The 13,556-nt window shown below is 45.8% G+C and overlaps 1 protein-coding gene across 2 annotated transcripts in view; it reads left to right on the top strand.

Moving 5' to 3' along the window:
- The first annotated feature begins 7,475 nt into the window (after positions 1–7,475).
- Positions 7,476–13,556, top strand: part of COPZ2 (coat protein complex I subunit zeta 2) — a 96,619-nt gene continuing 90,538 nt past the window's right edge. For both annotated transcript variants that reach the window (XR_015296074.1, XM_086924286.1), the window contains exon 1: positions 7,476–7,607. Coding sequence is in view for 1 of the 2 variants with exons in the window: in XM_086924286.1 (XP_086780412.1) it covers positions 7,584–7,607 (24 nt within the window). In the remaining variant the exon portion in view is untranslated. The remainder of the gene's footprint in view (positions 7,608–13,556) is intronic.

The following is a 13,556-nucleotide window of genomic DNA, read 5'->3' on the forward strand; positions in this document are numbered from 1 at the left end:
TCTACGGGTGGTTTTGGTAGGTGCGGTTCTTCATTGGTGGTTAGGGTGTAGGTTGAAACAGACCAGAGAGTGATCGGCCCAGGAGAAGGGGGTGGGATTGTCTACTGCGATTTCGAAGAAGTTGGAGAAGACAGGGTCTAGGAGAGGTCCGGTGGCGTGGGAGGGTCCTTCACTTGTTCACTTGTTGTGAGAGCTTGCTCAGGGCTTTGCAGCTTCTGCACTATGATACATGGGTCACAATTAAAAATAGGGGTTGGAATGCGCCTGTCTCGGCCTATAACCACCACGTTCTTGCACCCACGCTTTTTAACTTATTTCTGTCCGACCTGTCACTGGTCCTCAATTCAGTAAACTTGCATCCAACCAAATTGGGCGGCCTCCGCCTCTCAAATCTACTCTACGCTGATGATCTGGTCCTTATCAGCAACCAAAAGATTGTCTTGCAATGTCTTCTGGACCCAACCGCCACATACTCGGATAGGAATGTCTGCTGACAAATAAAAAGAAAACCAAGATCCTTGTATTTCGTACAGCCAGGACTAAAAGCCAACATGATCTCTAGATCAGGAGAAAATAGTTGCCACAAGTATTTAGGTGTTCTTTTCACTGAAAACGGCAGATACGCGAGCCAGTTGACATAATTAAACAAGCATTTGCAATGCAATAGGTCTCGCAGCATTAAAGTTTGAGTTATTGGCATTGTGTATGACAATGCCAATAGCTATAACATTTGCAAATGTGACACCTATAGCATTTGTAATGCAATATGAGTTGTATTTACATGACTTAGATGTATTGATATTACAAATAACAATGGTTTTTCATTTTTTTAATACTTAAATAAAAGTTATTGTAATTGAGTTGGTGGAAGGGTGAAGTGGGTCGTGTCCCCGAGTGATGTGGTGGTGTCCCGAGTGATGTGGTGGTGTCCCCGAGTGATGCCCCCGAGTGATGTGGTGGTGTCCCCGAGTGACGAGTGGTGCCCCTGAGTGATGTGGTGGTGACCCAGAGTGGTGTGGTGGTGTCCCCGAGTGAAGTGGTGGTGTCCCCGAGTAATTACCACACCCTATAAATACTGAAAACCTCCGTTGTGGTTTTTATTGTCTGCTATGACTGCTACATTCAAGGGTGGCAGACTCCAAACAAAGGTCCTCAGTATAAGAGGCCTCTTAATTCCTATGGGGCCGGTACCGGCTTCATTTGAATCACGTTTTTATGTCACCCAGAGTTTTGAGTTGCTAAAAGGAGCCAACAAGCATGGTGAAAGTCCAACCAAAATGAGAATTTACCATGGAAAAGACACCCAGATTCACTGATTCCTGTGGGAATTCCTCATTTCTTAAGCTCTCATTATAAGTGGCCTGCTAAATGGCCTAGATTTTCGACCCGACCCCCCTCCCCACCCCAGCTGAAGTTCTCCCTCAAGAGTTAGAAAAAAGCATGTATAGGCAGCTCTGGGGTGTTACCGATACCTGGGCTAGGCGTACAGGCAGTGGTGGGGATAAACAAGCCCATTACAAGTTGGATCCTGAAAGTCCACCAAGAAATGAAGAATTACCAGGAAATGGGTAACTCTGGGTTTGATCTCTCTTGTAGTTCCTCATTTAGCAGAGGTGTTTGGGTCCTCCAGCGGAGGCGGTAACTTGAGGCAATTGCTTCTTATTCAAGCCTCAAAAGAATTTTGGGGACCTTCGTTTTTCTTTTAATTACCAATGAAGCACTGGAACAGTCCTACAACATCTTTATTCACCACTTTTTGTTTGCATTTTTAAAAACGTGTTAAGTATGGGAAAATTAAAACCACACATGTCAAAATGCAATCAGATGCCAAGTGGTCCCATTTCATTTGTAGCCCCTTAAGATTAAGACAGCCCTGGCTTCTAGGCATTTGCATTTTTGCATTCTTCAGCTTGCAAGTCTAACTTTGCATACTATCGTGCAGCTTTACACGTTTCCACATGAAATGGCCGCTGGCCAAAAAGTCAGGGCTTCTTTGAGCCTGCCAGACATGAAATCCTGCGATATGACAACCAACTAAGATGTTGCACAACATAAATTAGAAATACGTAGGAGAATGTGACATTGTGATAAATTCACAGCTGGCACGGAGGACTTCACCCCCTGTTCCCCAGAAGGGAAATGCATCGGCTCCTTTCTGCATGTAGCAGCAAGTATTCTGCTTGGAAGACGCAGCACTGAACGTGATACCACTACCGCTTCCCACATTACGCTTTACGCGCGCACGCTGACAGCGGCTTCTAAGAAGTTACACAGGTGCAGCCACCCACCCACAGATTGCGAAGGCCGACGTCACGGACATATCTTTAACCGGATGGAACGCACTCCCTACTTTAATTTAAGTGTTAATTATAAAAAAAAACCAATTGTTATTTGTAATATCAATATATCTAAGTCACGTAAATACAACACATATTGCATTACAAATGCTATAGGTGTCACATTTATGAAAGTTATGACTATTGGCTTTGTAAATGACAAAGTTATTAATTCCTTGACTTTCAAAACCAACACATACATAAAAAATGTGTCATTTACAATACCAATAGCTCAAACTTTCCTAATGCGAGACCTATTGCATTGCAAATGCTTGTTTTAAAGAAGTTGCACCGGGGTGTCATGATAGTCTACCTTTAACACGCTAACACGCAGCAGGATCTCGAAGGTGTGTTTAGAATGCCTTTGGGCTTTACCTCTAGTGTGTAGAGAAATAGATAACACACTCTACACAGATAGCGCTGTGTTTGTAACGCTAATTCCACATACACTTTGTCTTGATGCAGGGTTGAAGTGAGAACCTATCTTTATGGCACATACTAATGACAGGCGCGTCATTTGTAAGCTCCAAATATTACTGTATGAGGATTTGTCATTCAGGAGGACTTCATGCTATGAGCATACAAAAGCGACAGGGGTGTTTATTAAACGGTTACTTTATCATTTTTTAACTAAAATTAGGAATACATACATACTCTTATGACCGAAAATGTTCTTTCAAAGTTGTTCTCCTGCTCGATGCTGTTGTAATCTGGTTCACACATAGAGATTTAAAAATCCTGACATGAAACATGTTGACAAAGAACTGGCGGTTTATACTGGGCAGCAAGAGCGAAAGCACCAAACTCATACTACAAAAAGGAAACACTAGAAACCCAATTTTGCAAGAGGGAGGGCGTTGCAAAGGGAGGGTAAATTAAATTAAGATGTGCCGCCTGCTCGCCCTTTGCTCCTTTGCCGAGGCTACCGCCAAAGTGCAGCACAGCTGCATACGTCACCCATAGCTCTCTCCTGTGGAATGGGCGTGGCTCATGGGGACACTTGCGCTTTCTGATTGTATTTATATAGCGCTTACCTAATTGTGTCGCACTTGGGTGTTTAATAACCCCATGCCTTCAGTGATGTAACACTGATCGCTGCAGTGTAGCACTCCACTCTGCCCGCTGTTCCAGACCCCCTGTCCGGAGGTCGTGGGGTCTCCCACCCCACTTTTCAAGGGGCACCTGAAGATAAAGTCAGGAATCCCGTATTCAGGGCGCAAGGGGCGAGGCCTCCTCGCCTCACCTGGGCCCACAGCGCGCGCCTCCAATTAAATCCGGTGTTTCTTTTAATGGCCCTTTACGCTGACAAGTGGCGCTCATCCCGGGCCAGAAATACTGGGTTGATAATGCCCAGCGCTTCCAATCAGGGCCCTCTGTGCGCGCTAACCACTCCGAGCCTCCCCCAGGGCCCGGCGCTTTCCTCCCTTTCTTGTCCTCCTTCCCGGCCATCCCCGCTCCCTCCTTCCCGCAAATTACCGCACAAAGCGTGCGGCCGGCGCGGGCTCGGCGGCCTGTCGGCCCTAATGAGGCAATGCAAGTTTGCGCCTCTATGCTAAATTATCTCTTGATTGGCAGCTGCTCGCGAGCCGCGCTCACAGAAAACCTCTCCGTACACCCCGGAATCCCGCCGAGGCCACCCCGGAAGTCCGGCACGGTCGCCTGTGACGGGGGCGGGGCCACGTCCAGACCGGAAGAGGAGGCAGGCGGAGGCAGGCGAAGTCAATGCGTCTCGCGGCCCGGGGCTCCTGTGAGCGGTGTGGAGCCCCGGGGCCGCGCTAGCAGGAGGTTGGGCGCCGCGTGCTGAGAGAAGAGTCCCCGACATTGGCCAGGTAAGTTCCAAAGGCTGGGGGGGCTTGGTGCACTTGTGTGTGTGTGTGTGTGCGTGTATGCTCGTGTGTGTATGTATGTGTGCGACGGTGACGGCGGGGCCTCGGTGCACTTGTGTGTGTGCGCGCGTGTGTGTATGTGTCAGGGAGGGGATGTCTCTGTATGTATGTATGTGCGTGCGTGCATGGGCGCTTGTGTGTATGTATGCGCATGCGTGGGTAGTGCTTGAGCTTCCCAGGAGACAGCGCCTGGCCACAGCGCGCGTTCCCGTTTCAAATCGGCTCCAAGGATGCGCGCGGCTGGGACTGTCTCCTGGGAAGCACAGTCGCTAACAAAAGATCTCTAGCGAGACACAGCGCTGACGCGCTGCGTTCGCTACGAGACCTAAAAAGAAAGGCACTGCACTGTTGTTCGCTCTCAGATCTGCATACAAATGTAATGGCCCCACTTTTGCACCGATTCTCCAGGTAGCTCAAGTGAAAGTTCTCTCAAGCTTAACATATGGGTGTGAAGCTGTGAAAGGGTGAGAGCGGGACACTGGACAAAATACTTAAAAAAATGTACAGAACGGTTTTCCAGCTCCCATTCCACACATCTCCAACACAAATGAGACTGAAATTTGGAATCTGCAGACAGGCGCTGGCTCGCATGACGGCCTTTGCTATAAGCTACCACAAGCTTAGGGTCTCCAAAGAAGGCACTTAGGTCCACCACTTATGGATTTATGTATACAAACCACAGGTCGGTGGGAAACCACTATCTGACCCAAGCCCTCAGCACACTTGGCTTGGCACTCTCTTGGGGCCTACACATCCACCAACAGGAAGTTAAAAGGTTAGCAAAAATTAGCATGAAACGGCTCTCTTCAATAGCAGACAGGTCCAGCCTCTCCACACGGAATCACGGCTGGATGACCTTATAAACAACTGACACCCCAGTGCTACCTAAACAACCCATACAAAGAAAGGACTAAATTACAGTTCTTGAAGCTGAGAATGGAGGTCATCCCCATCAACGGTCACCTCCCAATATGGAAAAGGGGTAATGCTCAGGAAATGTGTCTGCTCTGCAATCAACATAAGGCAAACATAACACATGTATTGTGCCTTTGCCCCACCCATCTAGAGGATAGAAGGGCTCTGCTACGAAGGGGTTGGATAGCAAAAGACATAAGATCCTGCAGAGGAGCGGTCATGGCCTGTTTCGATACTTCGAATACCACCCTGAACTGTGCCTTGGTCAGATTTATGGACTGTTTTTCCAAGAAGCTAGAGGCGCTGACACGCGAACTTGACAGGCTGATAGATATTTTGACTACTACTGGGCAGTCACCATCAACCCCTCCCCCCAATGATACAGCTGATTTTCGGCTTATTGACCAACAGCCTTGTTTCAGTCCTCAATACGGGTTAAGCATAGCAGGAGCTCATTTGTTTTCACATATTTCCCATATAATTATTTATTTATAACGTTTTATATAGCGCGAACTTGATCCCGAAGGATATCAGAGCGCTTTACAATTATAGGGAAAGATAACAAATCAAAAAATTAGTCAAACATGGGGAGTATAATAGGCATTGAATCAAATAGTGCACATCCTCTTTTTACTAATTTCCACACAGATGTAAAACAGTATTTTTCTCAGGATTTATTTCCAAAACGTAAAAGTACAGTAAGTATGTTTTCTGTAGGGTGACTTTTCAATGCTGTCAACAATCGCGGTTATGCCATTTGTTGTGTATGTACACGCTTCTCTCCTCCTTCAGGGTAATGATGCTAACCCCTTGTCCTTTATAAAAGTATGCACTTTACGCTTAGTACCATTGTGTTAGCAACGTGTAACAGAGGCATTTTATGACACAATGATTTCTTAACTTCTAATGTTTTAGGCTTGTATTTGAAAGAATCTATTACATAAGTACACTGTGACTTGATGGCATCATCTTTGGCTGCACGGGTTTTAACTAACCATGCAATAAAAACGTAATACTTGTAGTGAGAGATCAAGTGTGTTCAGGTATTCCAGAAGGTTGGTGGTTTTCAGGTCGGTGTCGGTGTGGTCCTCCTGGTGAAAGTTGAGATCGCAGAGGAGGATGAAGGGGCTGGAATTGGGAACGAGGGGGGCAGCGAGGTCTGCTATGGTGTTCCTGAAGTTGGCTCCTGGCCTGGAGGACAATAGAGCAGGGCTCATCCCTGGTTGGAAATGTCGGAGATACCGAGTTTTAAAACCCCCAGGATTTGGACCGAGTGAGGGAGCATTGGATGTAATCTTTGTAGATGACTGCTGGTTCTGGCCTGCCTTGTGATATTGTAGTCTGGAGGGATAGCTGGGCGGAGGTGGGTTTGAGACGGTCTTTCTGAGGAAGAGTAGGTTTGGGGAGAGGTTGTGCACGAGATTCCAGATTTTGATGCAGTTATTGGTGAGAACCATTACATAACAATGGGGTAGCCCATTATTAATACACCAGGATCTGGGTGAATAGCAATGCATAACAATACTGTTGTTACATATCGTGATTGGTGAGAGAGCAAGTGTTTAGGGGGGTACAGGTCAGAGTGGGGTGAGAGTTGTGTGTGGCTGTGCCACGAGTGCCGGGTGTGCAAGTGTTTTTGTGTCTGTGCTGCAATGCGTGGGTGTGGGAGTGTTAGCAAGGGGTGAGGGCAATAAATTCGCGATTTTATTTTTCAAAGTTTCCCTCTTTCTTCCTTTTAAATGTTACCTTTTTTATATATTTTATAGTTCAGGCTACTGCCACATACATAGCAACACCCCCGATTCAGGTGGGAGACTCGAGGCCTTTTAAAGCAAAATTTGCTTCATTTTAGTTGTCACGCAGCTAGAATTACCTCCAATTCAATAAAGTAACTCATTTTTTGTAAAACCTCCCTCTTTCCTGTTTCCAGATGTTGACATGGATTTGCCTCTGAGGACCTACAGGTGTTAGGGGGGGCTCTCTCCTCCTGGCGCTGACCTGTCCCTGTGCTGTTCGTCAGAGGCTGTCTCTCCTGGCTTCGGGAGCGTGGATGGCAGTTTCCGGTGCTGGCCCTGCCTCTGGGGCCTTGTCCTGGCGGCTGAGGGCGGGCTCACCGCGGTGTAATACCGGCCTTTAGGTTGGGGGGTTCATCCTGTGTGCCGTAGACGGGTTCTCCGGCGCGGGCCTGCTCTGAGGCGCTGCTCCTTTAGGCCCCTCTGGCAGGGTTGGGCGGGCCCTCTGCTGCCGGTTCTGTGGCCCGCCTCCCTGGGCATGTCCCGGCTGCAGGAAGCGGCTTCTGCTAGGCACTGGGGCCGCCTCCCCGTTTCTAGGGGCGGGACTGAAGGCAGGGGGCTGGCTCCTGAGTTGCAGCCAGGCTGGGGAAGGAGGGGGCGCAGCTGTCTCAGACCACAGAGGCCACGTCAACACCGCCGAGGGTACCGGAGCCATGGACCCGATGGCCGTGCTGCCGGTAAGGGGAAGGCGGGTGGAGGCGAAGAGGGTCAGGGCAGACAAGACAAGACTGCCTGCTCGCAGCACAAAATGCGCGTGCCCTCCTTCACTCACCAGCGCACATCACTCTCATACCACCACCTCCTGCACTCCATGTCGCTCGTCATCTACGGCCATCATCATGCACTGTTCCCTCACTCTAACCACCTGCTGTCACTCCGGCTCACACTTGTCTGTTCTGCCCTCTGTGTCGTTCAGTTTGCCACTTTACCCACTGTTGTTTATCTCTGTCACTCATTCTTCCCTTTCACCCAGGTTCAGTCCTGTCACTCACTGTCCTTTGCCCAAGCCCCTCCAACTTCCCCTGCCACTCATGTGTCACACCAGCTTGCCTCTTGCTCTATAGTACTTCTCTGTAACCAGTGCTTTAAATAGAAAAAAATAAGTGCAGGTACTCACCAAAAGGAGCAGTGGGCGGAGTTTAGGGCGGGGCTAATGGGGAACAAGGGGCGGGGTTAACTTTTTGACCGTACCAAAGTTGTAGGCACGAAATCTGCATGCATTGTTTGAATGTGGGATGTATGGGTCCATTAATTATCTAACAAATAACTATATATATGACACTTACTAATAAGTGTTTATTACTATCCAAAGAATCTTTTTTTTTTTTAGCAACTTTAAAATAAGAAAGTATTGAGGAAAAAACAGCAAGTTCCAAATATATGCTGTCTTGTTTGAAGTCCGGTCCCTGCTCCAGGTTCATAACTCACTAAGCTATAATACAGGGATGTTAACTTTTGACCTGCAGGTAACACAAGGCTCTATGCAACAACAACAGAAATCAACTAAGCTATCTACATAAAACAGCTAATCTGTGATTTACATGTTGCATGCTGTGCTTTCCAGCAGACACATTGATCCCCTAAGAAATATTATGGTGAGTTGAACCTTTGATTAGAATGTACAAAGATCTTTCAAGCAAGTGCACTAACCTCCCGAGTTATCCACTTCATTGTCACCTATGATGCCCCAAGCTCACATACTTATGCTTTCTGGTTCTCATGATTGGTGAAGGTGCAACTGCGAAAAGCAGGAATTCATCAGCCAGTCTTTTCATTCACACCACTAGTGAGTGTTTCTGTCAAACCTGGAAACCAGAGTTGCTTTCGAAGAGACATAGTTTGTATAACTTTAGTGAGCAGCATATTTTCTCTCTCTCTCTCTCTCTGCCACTGGATGAGAAATGTGGACACACAGACAATAGCGATATTGCTGTTGGTGGTTCAGCCTTTCAACATTCCGTTTTATGTGGTTGAAAGGAGTGGTGGAAGGACTAAACGCGCTGCAGATGTGATATCAGAAAGAATAAAGTATATACTGGGCTCATCTAGCTGCACTATGTGTAATAAAAATACACACCATTATCTCACTTGTGTTAATTCAGCTAATATTTGATATGCTGTGCCTTATATACTTACTATAATAAATGTCAAATGCATTCTTGCATTTGCAATTGTCGATTAAATAAATATTCAAAAGAACTTTAAATAGTGTTCATCCGCTGCTCACGCTATGATTCAGGTGCTATTTCTTTTACGATATGACGCTGTGAATGCTGGCCACGTCACAGCACTTTTTAACCTTCCCCCGCCCTCCTCCATCTTGTTTCTTCTCCCCTCCACCTCTCCCCATCCTGTTTCTTCTACCCCGTCACACTGCATGTTTCTTCTGCCCGCTTCATTGAGCTTCTTTTTAACTGTCCCATTACAAGACCTATTGACTTTGCCATTGCTTGTCTTACTTCATTCTCCATATTTAGTTTATTTGTTTTTTTGCCAACTCAATAACCCCTTTATCTTGGCTGTTAAACCGTTGCACACTCCAATTTCCTTCAGGGTGGTAGGCAGATTTACCCACTCCCGCTCATGTACTGTTAAGAGGTTTCAGCTTTAAATTGCCTCCACTGTCACTTACTATGACTTTCAGTAAACCTTCCTTTCTGAATGCAGCATCCACAAAGTTCAACTCAGCAAATATTTCCCATTTACTCTGATTTTGTAATCCATACATAAAAGTAGTACTTTTGAAACGGAACCACTCGTGCTTGCAAACGGTTTGAAATAAAGTTTGTAATGTGAAGCTTTTCAAAGAAATGAGGACAGTTTATGTATCAAACCTCAAGGTCTGAATACTATTGAGGCCATTGCATAACAGATTTTTCAATAATCTAACTAAAACGCATTCATTTTTTCAACCGCCTAAGGATGACATGCTGCTTCAGCCAGCCTTAAATCGAACCGATGGTCTATAGCCCACTGAGCCATCTGTCTAGTACACGTGTCTCTCCTGGAACATTTGCAAACCTGAGGGGCCAGAGCTGATAACGTCTTTACTGGGGAACCAGGTGCCAATCTGCACATTTTTGATTGGATTTAAGGTCTGTCCAAGGTCGATAAAATAGGGATCAGCGAGTGTGGTAACAAGATCCCTTCCTATTTAAACATGCAAGAAAGCAATTCAGATGCGTGGCGACGGTAAAAGCATAAGATAATACACAACTATTTTATTGTGAAAAATAATCTAACTATCGCAAAATGAAATGGAAGGGGTAATAAACAAAGGAACAAAAGTGGAGAAAAGATTACTGTCCTGAAGAAAAAAAATAATACAAATCACTCATTAAGGACTATAAAGCCTTAATCATTACAGAAAAATCTAAATACTTCACAGCAAAATTAATACGGCTAAACACTTCGCTAAGGAGTTATTCAAAACAGTAAAAATCGTATCTACCTGTAACAATATTAATGCCATCAGTCTTGGCCAATCTTTGTGTAACAAACTAGCAAAATGTGTCCAGTCTAAAATATTATCTTTATTGAATTTACTACTAATCAAAATGTTACATCCATGGAAGTCTACACTCAAATGGTCATTTCGTCAGACGTCTCGAATGCTAAAAGCTGTATCCCATCTAGGGCCAGATGTAGGTAAAATAGATTTACCGATTTTTAATTACCGAATTTTACCGATTCAGTAATTAAAAATCTGTAAATCTAAGGGGTGGATATGTAGGTATTTCCAGATGTGGAAATACCGAATCTGTAACATTCGGTATTTACCGATTCTGTAAATACAGAATCGGCATTTCCCATTGATTCCTATGGGCTTTGAAGCCCATAGGAATCAATGGGAAATACCGATTCTGTATTTACAGAATCGGTAAATACCGAATTTTGCAAGGGTGCAGGGGATGTCACTTTGACACTCTCTGGCACCCCACAAATAGGCATGTGCGCCATGTGGCACACAGACATGCCCTAACGGCATGTCTGTCTGTCACATGGCTAGGTGTGCATGCACACATGTGCATGCACACCTGAATTCGGTATTTTACCACACAATAGGATTGTGTGGTAAAATACCGATTTTGTAGGGCCTTTGGGACTCAGAAGAGTCCTACCTACATCTGAGATTTACAGAATCGGTAAAAATACCGATTCGGTAAAAATACCGATTCGGTATTTTACAGAATTGGTAAATTTACCGATTCTGTAGGTTTACTGATTCTGTAAAATTGTGCCCCTACATGCCAATTCTTGAATACCGGTCGGTAACGGCCGAAAATACTGATTTTCGGCCGTTACCGACCGACCTACATCTGGCCCCTAATGTCTTAACGGTTTTTTCGCCTCTCCGAGGAGAAAGTCACAAACCTTATTTAAACCACCAAATCTGCACTCCTCCCTCCACCCCCAGACAGTATAAAAAGCAAGCATGCGAAGCTAGTCTTGCCGGCTTTCAATCCAGAAGTGTAGCAGAGTTCATAAACTACTATCCCATCTGATGCATTTTCAATAAAACAGTCACCAATGACGAAAATACTTTTTAAATTGGAGAAGAAGTTTTCGTTAACAGGAGAATAAACCTTTTGGCCTTAGAAACATACTTCGGGCCCGTTTTCAAATAGATAGCTAACAGAAGACCGTACGTTCTTTTGTTATGTCCTGAACAGTGCCTCCCACCACCACCCATTAGATTTTACAGCCCCCCTCTCAGCCCCACTGTGAAAGATCTATGGATAATCAAATGACTCTGCATACACACCCTTGCTCTGATGACTTACAAAGCAGCTCATGCTGTGTCCTGGTGACGAGCTCCATTGATTGATTCCGTGACGTGCTTGTTAAAGGCGCTGCCGTAGTATCAGTTGAGGGATGAAGGGAGCGCTGCCTCAGTGAAAGTCAGGTCCCCATGAGTACCGGTACTCTCTTAATTCTAGAAAAAGTGCCGTTACTCAAGGGGAGAAAATGAAGAAGTGCCGGTACTCAATACAGGTGAGTCCCGGTCCACAGCACTGTCTGTAACTCTTACTCTCTCTGCAACTCCTGTCCTCCTCTATCACGTTTGCCCTCTGCCACTCTTACACACTCTTCTGTCTCTGTTGCCCTATGCCATTCTTGCCCCAGGATTGCCACCTTCCTATTTTTCATGCGGCAGTAACATTGGGAATCTGCGTGAATCATGTAATCTTCCCATGCCTACAAACATGCGTGAAGTATGCTGGTGCTCATGTAAAGCGCTCAAATCCCCGTCGGCCAAGTTCGCGCTATGTAAAAATGCAAACCAACTACACTTACCATTTCGTGGGCCGCCTTTTGCTTGCATATTCTGCCCCTTTCGCGCGCATTTTGCTGGCATTTAAGAAGTATGGCAAACTATTCAACTGTATACAAGAAATATTCTTTTGAAATATCTAGTGGAATGTTGTAACTATAAACGCTTGTCGCATGTGCCTTTATGTGCGCCCTACTGTCCTTCCGCATCACCTCCACTTATCCCAGTCTCTCTGCCCTCCACTTTCAGGCAAATTATTACCTACGCTCTTAACCCGTCCGTCCCGCCCCTGTTTGCCTAATTATTATCCTGAATTTGTTTTTGTCGGCCTTCCAGTCTGCCTGCCTCTCCTACTCATGTCTTTTTTCTTCTTTCCCTACTGTCTTTCTCTCCTTCCTTTTTCTTGCAGCTGCATTTGCCCTTTAGTTTGCCCACTCTCTTCCTCCCACCATGGCTTGATCTGCTATGGCTGCACTGGCAGTCCTTTCCAAACATTCTTCACTGTGCAGTCTCTGCATCTGTTGCTTGGCCAGCAACAGCCGTTGAGTGGGAGAAGTTAGTTAATTTGGGATTTATTTCCAAGGGAGACTGAAATCCGTCAAAGCGCTGCTGAAACATGTCGAGCATTTTCAAAGGCGTGAATGCATCCCTCACACCATGATGTGTTATATAGGGCAGGCAAACCAGTTAGGCAAACAGCTTGGGTTTAATGCAAACATTGGGCAGATTTGTGTAAGTGGTTGTCCAAACAAGAATGCTACAACCTGTGAGGAACGAAGTGAAACATCGAGACGTACTAATAACGTGGTTTGGTGTTTACTTTTTGGTATTTTATTGGTCATACTTGTATTTAGGTATGATGACGTGAGAGGCGGAGGGGAGTGGGTTGTATTGGGAAGACAAGGATTGTGATTGGTCCCTGAAGTCCTCATGCTGCTCCAAGGCACATGTACTGTGGATTTTTAAAGTACTTTTGCTGCTTTTTGGTCACATTCTTTGTTATGTATGACACTGGAGAAGGACATGCCCTTTAATGTAGGTCATGTGGCCTACGCCTTTCTGTAAGCACGCATATCTAGTGTCACATGTAGCCCCAGGGGCCACATATGACACTACCAGAGACTCCTGTACTTGGGATGGCAGATTCAGACTGAGACTTATGTGCCGATATCTTTGCTGTAAAAAGAACTATTGATGGACAGAATGCAGAACAATGTCATACATTCACCCCAGTACAGAGATCTGGGCCTAAATCTGTCCTTTTTTGCTCACCATGCCATTCCAGTTTGGACTCCGCCATATGCAAATCAGTCTTGACCCTGTGCCCAATGGGAACAGTCCAGCCTGAACC

The sequence above is a fragment of the Lissotriton vulgaris genome, chromosome 5 (assembly GCF_964263255.1).
Source record: "Lissotriton vulgaris chromosome 5, aLisVul1.2, whole genome shotgun sequence".
Taxonomy (NCBI): domain Eukaryota; kingdom Metazoa; phylum Chordata; class Amphibia; order Caudata; family Salamandridae; genus Lissotriton; species Lissotriton vulgaris.